The following is a 12,574-nucleotide window of genomic DNA, read 5'->3' as shown; positions in this document are numbered from 1 at the left end:
AAGACTTCTGGAGAGGGATGAGAATATGGCAATAGGTCAACAGAATTTCCACCTTTATGGATCGGTATAGTGTGGATCTTTTTCCAAAGGGCAGGAACAGTGGATTCACTAAATGAGCAGTTTATGAGGATGGAGATAGGATATGCTAGGGAGACAGCAGCAGCTTTTAGGAAGAGAGGCGGCAGGTTACCAGCTGAAGGGGAACCTGGTTTAAGTTTGAAAATAAGTTTTTTGATGTAGCTGGTTGGAATGGGTTTTTAGTGAGAAAGAACTGTCTTGCAGTCAGGGGGTGGTAGGGTGCGTGGGGCTGGTTGGGTGGACAGTCTGCATAAGTTTGCTTACAGTATCTATGAAGTATGAATTCAAAATTGAAGCAGTTTCCAGGGGTGTGTTACTGGGTCAGGGGTTGGGAGCTGAAGGATTTCCTGGGTGGAGAATTTTGTTGATGGCGTTCCAAAATGTTTTAGAGGTCCTGCGTTCAGTATCTTGGGGTGAGAGGTAGTAGTTCTTTTTGTCAGAATGTGTGTTTTCTGGTTACATTTCAGGGTTCCCTATATTGTTGGTAGTGTGTGTGTGTGTGTGTGTGTGTGTGTGTGAGAATTGGTCTTAATCCAGAGTTTCACAGGAACATGTTAATTTAATTAAAAGGTTTTGATATGCATCCAATAACTATTTCAGATCACATGCCAATAATAACAGAAATAAAAATGCAGCAAAATTAAATAAAAGTGAGGCAATGGCATTTCCTCACACATCTGTTAAACAGAGAAGAACTTAAGGAAAGGTTAGTGGAAATTATTCAGGAGTTATTAAGGAAGACAGAACCTTTCTCAGAAAATATAGCTAGGGAGTGGGATAAAATGAAAGTAGAGTTTAAGAGCAGGGTAGAAATAAAAGAACAACAGCCATGGTTAAGAAGTGGCAATTATGTAGAGGGACTGGGCAAAGTTAAGGTATTGCAAAATAAGCTGAATCTCACAGAACAAGTAGGGGTGCAACTGCAGGGTGCTAAAGAGAAAATAATGGACTATGTGGATAATATGCATGAATTTAGAAAAACTACAGTTTAACAACTATTATAACTCCACAGCACAAAAGCTTTTCGCACAACAGCTTAGGCAATAGAAAGTAGAAAGGGTTGTTGCCAGACTTAAGGAGACTATTACAAGAAAACAGAGATCTTAGAGAGAGAATAGAAATATTTTGGAATTTTATGAAAATCTGTATAAAACAAGAGAGATGTAGAAATGAAAAATAGTACAAATGGAAATGTTTATAGAAGAATTAAATATGTCAAGGTTAGAGGTAGATGAGGCTCAATTACTAAAAGGACAAGAGGAGATGAAAAAAAATGGTGATGTATAACCAATCTACAAAAAAATCTCCAACAATAGATGGAATTCCTGTGGAAGTTTGGAAGCTAGGAGGGAAGAAAATGAAAGCTCTGCAAGATTTTAACAGGATTTTAAAAGGAGGAGAAGCACCAACATACTGGAAGAAAGCTGTGGTAGCTGTAACAGCTACAGGTAGTAAAGACCCATCAGATCCAGCTTCATATAGGCCCATTTCGATACTAAATCATGATTATACAACATCTAAAAGAGTAGCAAAGGTGATGCCAACATTGATTGATATGGAACAATGTGTTTTTTTGTGGAGGACAGTCAAATATTTGATGTCATTAATAGAAATGATCCAGAGGGATGCAGAATGTAAGAAAAAAAAAAAACTGCTGTTGGTGAGTCTTGATGCACAGAAAGCACAGCAGAGTAAACTGGAATTTTATGAGTAGGGCAATGGAAGCATCTGCATTCCTCAATGAAACAATACGGTTAATTAGGAGGATATGTGAAGGATTAGAGGCAAAAATTAAAGTGGGGGAGTCATCTCTGAAAAGTTCTGTTTGAACAGAGCAACCAGGCAGGGGTGTCCTCTTTCCCTTTATTTGTGTTGTATTTAGAACCATTGCCAAAGCAAATAAGGGACTCAGAAATTCAAGGACATAATTGGTATGGTAGTCAAGAAGAGTCATCTTTACTTACAGCTGATATTATTTTGCATTGGATAAAAACAGAAAAGGTTATTTCAATGATGATGCCCAACTGTTACAATGGGTGAAAGCGCTTAGTGAAACAGTTTTTTGTTGTTTTTTGTCTATTGTTGTTTCGAGTGCTTGGTCCAATAAAGTACTAGGTTTTCCTGGAGCTGGTTTGGTTCATTACTTACAAGTTATTTCAGTGTTGTTGAACATTCTGAGACAGTTTCAAGTCTTTGCAGGACACAAAATTAATGACAGTAGCTGAGCTGCAATCTACATACGAATTGGTTAAGCAATACCCATATTTATTGGGACATAATAAAATGAAGCGCCTAGGAGTATGGGTTAAAATGCTTATGTTATGGTAGCTAAGGATATGTGGGAAAAGACTAAATACAAGATAACACAAACTGAGAAACTGGAAGCTTTTTCATGGACATGGACAGTAAGATACAAGCAGGGAAAATGTTTTTACTCCCTTTAGTTTTATACATGTCAGGCATATTTTTATCAACCAGAGGAGAAGCTATGGATAGCAATTAATAAAGAGTTGAAGAATTTTATCTGTCAGGGGAACAGGGCAAGAATCGAATGGGATAAGTAGATTCTTCGAATAGAACAAGGTGGTTTGGGGTTACCTGATCTGAAGGGGTATTTCAGACCTGCACAGTTAAAGCTCCTACATACAGAGGAAGCAGAAAGCTATAATTCAAAGTGGAAAGGGATGACAATGAAACAGGGGAGGCTCAAAACGTAATGAGAAACTCAGATTTTGGATGCATCCCCTTAAAGAGAATAACAATAACAATAACAATAACAATACAGAATATTTTATTCATAAAGTAGCAGAAAGCATTCTAAGAACTAAGCCAACATGAGAATGAAGAAAGGAGATTCTGCCGATAGGGATGGCTGCAATTAGGGGTACAAAGAATAGGTAAGAGTGGACTGGAATTTACTCAAGAAAACAGACAAAGGAGCCAAGGTACTGGGAGCAAATAATTACACAGGGAAAGGTAAAAGAATGGGAAGAGGCCAAGTATACATTTGGACTACAGGCTACTGATTGGCTTGCCTATCAAGGATTGATAGAGTATAGACAAAGAGAAAAGGGGATCTTAAGTGAAAGACCAACAATGGCAGAGTTTTCAGTAGAATCTAGAACAGAAACCGTAGTTAAAAAGGGATAATTAGTAGGGCATATAAAATACTGCACGATAGACTATAGTGGTGGTGCTGTGGTAGCGTTGTCACCTCACAGTAAGACGTTGTCCTATTCGATTCTCAGCTACAGCATCTTCTGTGTGGAGGCATGCGTGAATGGGTGTACCTTTGTTGAAGGTTGTGCGTCAGGTTCGGCAACTCGGCACATACAAATCTACTGCCAATCATTAGCGGACCGGAGCTCCGCTGTGGCGACCCCTAACCGGGAAAAAGCTGAAAGACACAACAACATAAAATACTGCATGATAAATATAGGAATCAGAGAAAGTTAGAAAGTATTGGGAAGAGAGACTGGAGAAGCAGTTCACAAAGAAACAATGGGAGAATATATGCATGTCTCCCAAATATGCAACAAAGTCTAAAAGATTTAGGATCTTTGTTAGGAAGTGTTTACATAGGTATTTTTTACACCCCCAAGCAGACTCCAAAGACTTTCTTTCCTCAGGTAGATTGCAAATGTTGGAGGTGTGACAAGGAAGAAAGTGGTAACTGGGAGCATATTTTTGGGAATGTAATGAGCTGTCAGACTTTAAAAACTTCCTTCAAACTACTCTGCCAGAAGTACTGGGTGAGTAAATTGGTGTAACTAAAGCAATGTTAAAAAAAAATAAATAAATAACAAAAAAGTTGTACTTCACTGTCTCCTACTTACTATCTTCAACGGATACCATTTGAAAGCAACTAGACTCTTATAAGCCTGATATTATCTATTATACAATGACTGGCCAGTAATATTAAAAAAAAAATGAGCACACTGATTGGTCAGCCCAACTAGCGTGCCTGTTATAAATCAAAGAATATACCAATGGAAAAAGGTCTGGTTGCCCAGACTTTTTTCCATTTGTATATCTCATTAAAATTTTTTTACTTTTCTTTCTTTTTTTGTTAATAAATTTACAAAACTGAAGACCTCAAATGGACGAGGGAGATGGCACACAGGAAAAATAAGAGGATAATTAGGTACATTCTGCAAAACTAAAGAAACGTACCTAATTATCTCTTTATTATCTATGCCCCAGCTCTTTACTCTCATAAAAAAGCAACAGGAGTCTTCCTTTCTCCATTGCTTCCTTTGCACAGCACTGATATACTGAGTAAGTGTAAGTCCTATACGCATGTGCAGGTACATCAAAAAAGCCTCAGGATACTGGAAAAACGTGGAAGGGCACCATGGAGACATTCTACAAAGACATTATTTACAAAAGTAAGTACTTTTTTCTTAAATAATGTCACTGTATAATAGCAATAACCAACTTAATGGTGTGGTATATTGAAGATTTACCCATGGCTGGCTTTATTTAATCACTCAGGCTTTGCCATCATGACTAAACCACACCAATCGTGGGCAAATCTTCAATATACCACACCGTCGGTTATGCCTATAATATTTTACTGTATTACTCATTTAACTATCATGTTTTCATTAACTGTCATATCATTACAATTCTATGTATGTTCATTTAGTATTCTATGTACGTAGATCTGTTACTCTACATATGTACATTTAGCATTTTTTGATTAGTAATGATATGACAGTCTATGAATACATGTATATTTATTATGTAAATCTTGTATAACTGCCTTCTACGCATTCTGTAAAATGGAGCAAAAAAGGGAAAAAAAAAGCAATAATTAAATAAATGCTTCTTTATAGCTGTTTTTAGCTGTGATACAGAATCAGAATTACCTAGACATAGTAAGGCCTTTCTGACTTTAATTTAGGTGGCTGCCAAAAAAAAACCAATTACGAGACTGGAACTCAAACTCTAAACCAACCGTATTAGAAGTAGTGAATATATTAACAGAGATAAAATAACCAAAAGTAGGATCTTTAGAAAAGGGTAGGACCAAATTACATACATAAAATGGAAATTGTGGGAACAATTCACGCAAAATAATGTTTTGGATGAGGAATGAAGTTTAAGGGAATGTAGGAATTCAGCTATGTAATGTTTGAAGGACAATGACTGTATAGAAGATTATACATGTTTGCAACTAAAAATGTCAATATGGTTTATTTTCATTTACATAAATGTATGATCGCCTATATCATAAGTGATAACTCAATAAATATGTTCCTTGTTTATTAAAAAAAAAAAAAAAAAAAAAAAAAAAAAAACATTTACTGCATTCTGTTTTTTGGTACTTAGCAAATGTACCTATGTTTATCATTTTTACGTTGAATAAATACTTTCAACCTGGTTAAAAAATGGTTCTCAACCTTTTTAGTTCTTGATCTGTTTGACACTGTCCATTTCAGTCAGACTTCACGTGTAAACCCAGATGTAGTGGTTGGTAGCAGGATGATCTCTTCCAGATTTTCTTCTTCTCAAGTCTTTTGCATTGGCTGAATTCCCTGATAAAAATTCACTTCAGCATCTGAAATTTGCATATGTTACCACCCTCCTAAAAGTTACATTATTAATCTTAACATTATTTGGACTTTTCTTCAGAAGTACAGTCAGCATGTTTAAATATTTTAACTTCATGAATTTAAAACAAGACTTACAGTCAGCCAAACTAGCTAGAGACTAATTTACAACAACTAAATATTCCATTGTTCTTACTACTTTCAAGTCGATATGAACACGAGGCCTAGTAAAATCTAAACTAGAAAGTGGAATAATACATCATATAGCATAACTGTTTTTCACTCAATTTATGATTTCAGTTTTTTTAACGCTAAAATAGCTTTCTTTTTCCTAACCTCAATGTCCTATGTCCCACCTATAAAAATTAGCTTGCTGATATCCAAGGTGTTTTGCCTCTGTCCTACAGTTTTTAACCTATGGACACATACCACTAAGAAACGTTTATTATTCAATATCATATTGCTGTAACTGTCATAGCAGCATGTGTTTCTGAATCATGACCGTGACACAAACAATAAGGATAACTTAATTTTGGTCACAGCGGTCTCTACATTTGTAAAGTTCTAAAGTATAACTCGGTGGACCACTCACACTCTAGACAAGATACCCTTTCCAAAACTCTCATTTACTATCCAAACACTTAAAACGGTTACAAAGTTTCAAAGAAGTTTAAAAAGAAGTTTCTAACTGAAGATTGGCATGGAAGACAATGATTCAACTGCTACAATAAGAACATTAACTATGTTTCATATACTCTTCCTACCTAACCTTTTACTGGGATGTGTTGTCCTACTGTGAACAGTTATTATCCCCCGTTATTTACTACTGTGTTAATGACTTTGGATGCACCAACAGTTTATATATTTGTACCACCTTTGCATTATTTTATGAAAGGTCGGTTTGGTTACTTTAACTTTGTAATTATCTTGTGCTATAGTTATATCTATGTACAGTTCAACTAATTGTTTCATGACATCTGTTGTTTACTAGAAAATAAATTTCAATGAAAAGAATTTTGACCAGAAAATAAAAAGGTTCACTTGTGCGCTGCTGAACACTTTTCTGCTCTGTTTACTGGAATAGCAAGGAATGTTGCATCTACAACCTGAGCATTTAAAACAATTGTGGCAACTGAAATATATTTTTATTCCATCTCTATCTTCCCTCTTTACCCTATGTGTATTTCCCAACTCAGGGTGACTAGGGAGCTTGAACCTATCTCAGCATTCAGTGGGCACAAGGCAAATAAATTAATCTTGGATAAGATGCCAGCCTATTATAGGACAAATGCATGCATTTATACAAAGACACACAAACAAATGGATTACCTGCAAAACTAAAAGCAATTTGGTGAAAGCCAATCCACCAGAATCCCATCTTTAGGACATAAAGTAAACCACACCACCATAAGGCATGCAGACTCTGCATAGAAAGCACCTCAACAAAGCAACAAGCACTATGAGACAGCAAAGGTAACTGCAGTGTTATCCTATGGAACACATATCAATTTTTTTTATTGAAAATCATTAGGCTTGTGTTTTCCAGGTTGATCCAGTATTAAATAAAGTGGATACAGTAATGCAAATTAGTTCAAAATCTCACGTGTGGCATTAGGACCAGCCGTTTTCCAAGTATCCGAGCCTTTACAGATATAAACAATTGCAGGAGAACTGCTGCATAATCAAAACAAACCCTGACAATGGTAACAGTAACAATATTCCTAAATAAATTCTGAATATAACAAACACTTTATAAATCACAAAGTTTGGTTCAGCCCCATTGTATACAGGGATAACACCTTAAGTGCACTCTGGATAGCCCATGCACTAGTAGCAACATGTAACTGGATGGGGAGGATGACAGTGAGTGGTCAACAATGGCTCACCCATCTTGGAGGGAGGGTGCCAGCTTGGCTAACATTGGCAAGACCTGCAGGAGTGCAACTGCATGACCTGCAACAAGCGCTGTGGAGCCTGACCAGGGCAGTTAACATATACTGTACCATACATCTCCTAGTAAGCAAGCAATAGTGTAACATGCAAGCCAGCGAGGCATGGACTCAGGAGCACAAACAAAAATATTCTACCCTCTCCAGTAGATGGCAGCATCACTCTGTACCGGCTTGTCATCTATCAAGGGAAATGGCTGATGGGCTGTCGCCCCTAGAAGGGAAAAATAGGTCTATTGGTTGTCCAAGAATGGAAGCCTGATGGACATTATGGGGCTGGGGTTCCAAAAAGTTTAGGAAAAGAAAAAAGAAAAAATATAAATCACAGTTTTTACAAAACTTAGGCGTTTACTTGTAGGAAAACATATGAAACTAGGCCAACCAAGACTACCTCAAATGAAGTGTTTTACTAAAAATAAGAATCTATTTTCCAAATGCAGCACACATGAAATGAAAATTTATCATTACGACATTTCTAACTCCATGACCTGAAATCTTAGCTATGTCTCAGCAATGACAAGGATATCCTCTCAACCAGAGCTATTGGTTTTGGAGAAGTTTGGGCAAGGGCTACAAATACAATCAAGTTATACCCGGTTGCATACAACTAATATGTTACTCAGAAATTTAGCGCATACTCTAATTGTGGAGTTTTCACTACAGCCTTTTGACAGATTTTTTTTTTTTTTTTGCTGGGATGGGGACACAAACTCTCAGTTACTATCATCTTGTAGATATTTGATGCTATGCCAAAAGTACCATTGTTTCTTGTTCTTTGGGTGAGCTTTGCCCATCGTGTTCCCCACAACTATCATCAGTAATATCAAACGCCTTGTCTACTCCTATCACTGAAAATGGGAAATACTCAAAGAACTAATGAAAATGATTAGGAATGACATAGGAAAGTTTCAGACACTGGATCCAACCCAGTTTGATTTCATCAAGGGCAGGTCATGACTAATCTGGTGGACTTCTTTGAGAAGCTCACCAAAACAATGGAAGAGGGCAAAATGGTGCTACCTTCACCTGGCCAAGGCATTCGATACAATGCTCCACTCAGGCAGAGAAGACAAACTCTCAAAATTATGCATAAACCCTTGTGCCACCTGCTGAATAGCCAGGTGGTTCTCAGACAGGACACAGAAAGTTAGGATAGGTGAGTCCACCTCCACAAGGAGGCCAGTTACTAGCACAGTCCCTTAGGGCTCAATGCTGGGTCCAGTCCTTTTTGGACTCTATGCCGCTGATGTCAAGATCAACATCAAGGTTCTCTGGCTATTCAAATTTGCAGACAATTGCAAACTACATGCAGTCATAGAATCTGCTCAAGATGCTATTATTATCCATGAGGGGCTGATCCATACAAATATCTGGTGCCAGTGCCATGGTCTAAAACTCAGTGCTAAGAAATGCATAATAGCAACCTTTGGGATGTCAGCTTCCTCAATGATAACATACACCTAAGAGGAGACCTAGCAGTCGGAGATTTGGGGACATATGTAGAGAGTAACCTGGCCTTTGACCGACATGTGTATAAAGTAGAAAGGCAATCCTTCTATGCTGCACAGCTTATAAGTAAGGGTATGGCATCTAGGTCCAAAAAGTCATCATTCCACTGTATTTGGCTCTCATCAGACCAATCACCGAGTACAACTCCCCCTTCAGTATGTACCTGACCAAGCACATGCAACAACTGGAATGTACACACCTGTTCCTCAAAAAAGGATTCAGGGTGTAAACAACATTCCCTAAGTGGATCATCCTAAAACCCTATACTTGTACTCTGTCTCCTACACGTTGTTGGGGGCGATCTATATCTAGTGTAGAAGGCATCCTTTAAGCCTCCTCATGTTATGGACCTTCCATAGATCTATAAACCAAATAGCATCAGAACTACCCAATCTAGGGACTTAAACCTTGCTTGTGACATAAACAGGATAAGTTGGAGGCACAGACATGCGTCTCAGCAACTACCCCTTCCCTAAACGGGCTTCCCATCCATGTGAATCAGAGTTCTTCTCTAACCTAATTCAAGTGTAACTTGAAGTAATGGATACGGAATTAGAAATTTACCCCTGCTCTGGCACCTATTTCCCTAATGGACAGAGTCAGCCTGTAAATGCTTCACCACCCAAGCCCTAGCTTAACAAATAAATATATTTGTAATGTTCCTAAATTTGTCACATACATTTGGGATGAGTGGCTACGCTTAAAAGACTCTTGCGGTAGTTAGCCTAGAATACACCTAGGAACCTATGGACTACCTTAATGCCACATGCATGTCAATTTAACCTCTTTAACAACTTACTGGCACTACTACAATAAATAATGCCTATTACCGAAATGGTTAAACTATATGTACTTCTCCAAATGCATTTTGTTACAACTACAGTGAACATAACCTCATGTTTCTACATTTAGCAGTAATCATATTAACTTGCTCAGTAAAGGTTTAACTGACTTTATGTCAGCCTACACACATTCTACAATCCAACAAAATAACCCACTTCTTACTTAACTTGTTTTATAAGTAAGAATGCCCTATATAGACACTATATTGTACTTTATTTTAGCTTGCAATGACACTACTCACACTTTACATAACCTAACAGTGTCCCTCAAAGAAATGGCAACAAATATTGTAAGGTCAAAAGCAATGTCATGCAACGCCCAAACAACGTATCTGATGTGCTTTTACTCACATTAGTAGCTGACAGAAAGAAAGGATTCTGACCAGTGGTCAAACTAAGGAACACTGACCCTAAAAACAAAATGTATATCCTAATCCAAAAATCACACATTCTGAACCCAGTGAAAACTAGTAGTTGTACCTAGAAAGTTTAATTTTTGAAGTACAGTACAAAATAATAAACTTTTTATAACACAGCAATACTGTATGCGAACAGTGTCTTTACAGTGACAGAACAAAACTGATAGTGTATATGTGTGTGGAGGGGGGCGGTTGCCTATCAAGAGTATAAATCAGTACATCTTGTTTGTCTACTCACAGTGAAGGTAAACTAAGTTTAAGTTGTCTGTACTCACCGCGGCGGTGGCTTTCTTAGCAGCAGGAATGATGGCAGGAAGTGGCACTGACATGTTGTTACCGCACATACACTGAACAGCTGGCAGACACTCAACCTCAGCAGCACCAACCTCTGCCAACACCAGCAAACCTCTGCACAAGGACAGGCGACAAAAGGAAACGGAAACACTGGCTGTGCACCAGCGCGAAGCAGGGACACCAGAACTCAGAAAACCATCCAACAGTCCTACGGTCTAGCCAAGGGCAGCTTTACAGGCGTAGATATAACTGCTAGCAAGCTAAACACCCCGTGACTCACTGTTGTAAAGTCATTAGTATTGCCATCAAATTTAGTAATACTGTTTGATACAGTACTCCAGGAAACGCACTACATTCATTCACACACCCACCTACTTGGTTCGCTGATTTGCACACAGGGCCGGGAGATAGCAACTCTTTGTTTTTATTGGACAATGTGTATGTCTTTTTTTTCTGGAAGGCGGTATTAAAACGTTGTCTTTAGACGTTTGTCGTAGCTGTCATATTTGATGAGACATGCGCGGTGTCAGTGTAGTACTGCACTCATTTCTTGCATATTTATTAATCGTCTCATTTTTACAGAAGCAGTGGTGGTGAGGGGGGCATTAGTAAGATATCCATTCTGTTTCCATCCTGTTCAGTGTTGCAGGAAGTCGGGTTCTAATCTCCGCTGAGACGATAAACGTTAAATATTTACTAACTGTACGTACACATGCAGACAAGTGCATGCAGTAGAGAAAGCTAGGCATTTTTCTGAGGTTACAGAGGCATTGTTGTTGTATAGTACCTCCCTAATCGGTCTGTGCAGAAGTGGGCGCGGCTTGTCTGATTGACGTGCCAAATGGCTATGATGTTGTATGTTAATAATACATGATTAACTGCCATGCAGATCTGACAGTGACATCATAAGGTTGCCACCTTTTCAAATGCCCAAAGTGGGACATTTTTTGTTGAAATGTGAAAATTTGCAGTACTAAACATACCCACAGCTAATGCAAAGGAGACAACTTCAATTTTTGCCAAAATAAAAGTTTATTCATGTAGTATTTAAGTTGCTTATGCTATTTCTTAAAGCATTTTAGGTGTTTCAAATACTAGATAACTTATTCAGTATTACAACTTAAGATATATATTATAGCAATAACCCATGCCTGGGTGTGGGTAATGCTGGATTTACCCACGGTTGGCGTGGTTTAGTCACGAGGGCGAAGCCCGAGGGACCAAACAAAGCCAACCGTGGGTAAATCCAGCATTACCCAGACACAGAAGTGGGTTATTGCTATTATACAATGACATTATTTAAGAAAAAAAATAATTAATTTTCTTAAATAATGGCATTGTATAATGCCTCCTTGCTGCCCTTCCGCAGCTGTCTGGTATTCCGCGGCAGTTCTGATATACTGCGCATGCGTATGCCTACACAGTACATCAGAGCTGTGGGCAAAAGCAATGGAGAAAGCAAGATCTCCGTTGCTTTTTACTGTTTCGCTATTTTAAATGGGTTTAACATAGCGAGACAGCTTTAAAATAAGCAACGGAGAATCTCCGTTGCTTATTTTAAAGCTGTCTCACTATGTTGAACCCATTTAACATAGCGAGGCAGTTTTGAAAAAAGCAACGGAGAAAGCAAGATCTCCGTTGCTTTTTACAAACTGTTTTGCTACGTTAAATGGGCTCCATTGCTTATTTTAAAGCTGTCTCGCTATGTTAAACCCATTTAACATAGCGAGACAGGTTTTAAAAAAAAGCAACGGAGAAAGCAAGATCCCCATTGCTTTTTACACACTGTGTCGCTATGTTAAAGGAGTTTAACATAGCGAGACAGTGTTTTAAAAAAAGACTTATACTAATGGAAAAAGTTCGGGCGACCGGACCTTTTTCCATTAGTATAAGTCGATTTACAATGTGCACGCTGACCAATCAGTGTG

The 12,574-nt window shown here is 38.0% G+C and overlaps 1 protein-coding gene across 1 annotated transcript in view; it reads right to left on the bottom strand.

The window, feature by feature from the left end:
- The window catches only part of LYPLA1 (lysophospholipase 1), a 501,567-nt gene extending 490,106 nt beyond the window's left edge, over nt 1-11,461 (bottom strand). The window contains exon 1 of the mRNA XM_044065511.1: nt 10,628-11,461. Coding sequence (XP_043921446.1) covers nt 10,628-10,696 — 69 coding nt within the window. The 5' untranslated portion in view covers nt 10,697-11,461. The remainder of the gene's footprint in view (nt 1-10,627) is intronic.
- Nucleotides 11,462-12,574: the final 1,113 nt, after the last annotated feature.

This window comes from Protopterus annectens, chromosome 3.part0, assembly GCF_019279795.1.
Source record: "Protopterus annectens isolate FY-2018-M chromosome 3.part0, PAN1.0, whole genome shotgun sequence".
Lineage (NCBI taxonomy): Eukaryota > Metazoa > Chordata > Ceratodontiformes > Protopteridae > Protopterus > Protopterus annectens.
This window is presented reverse-complemented; position numbering and strand designations above follow the sequence as displayed.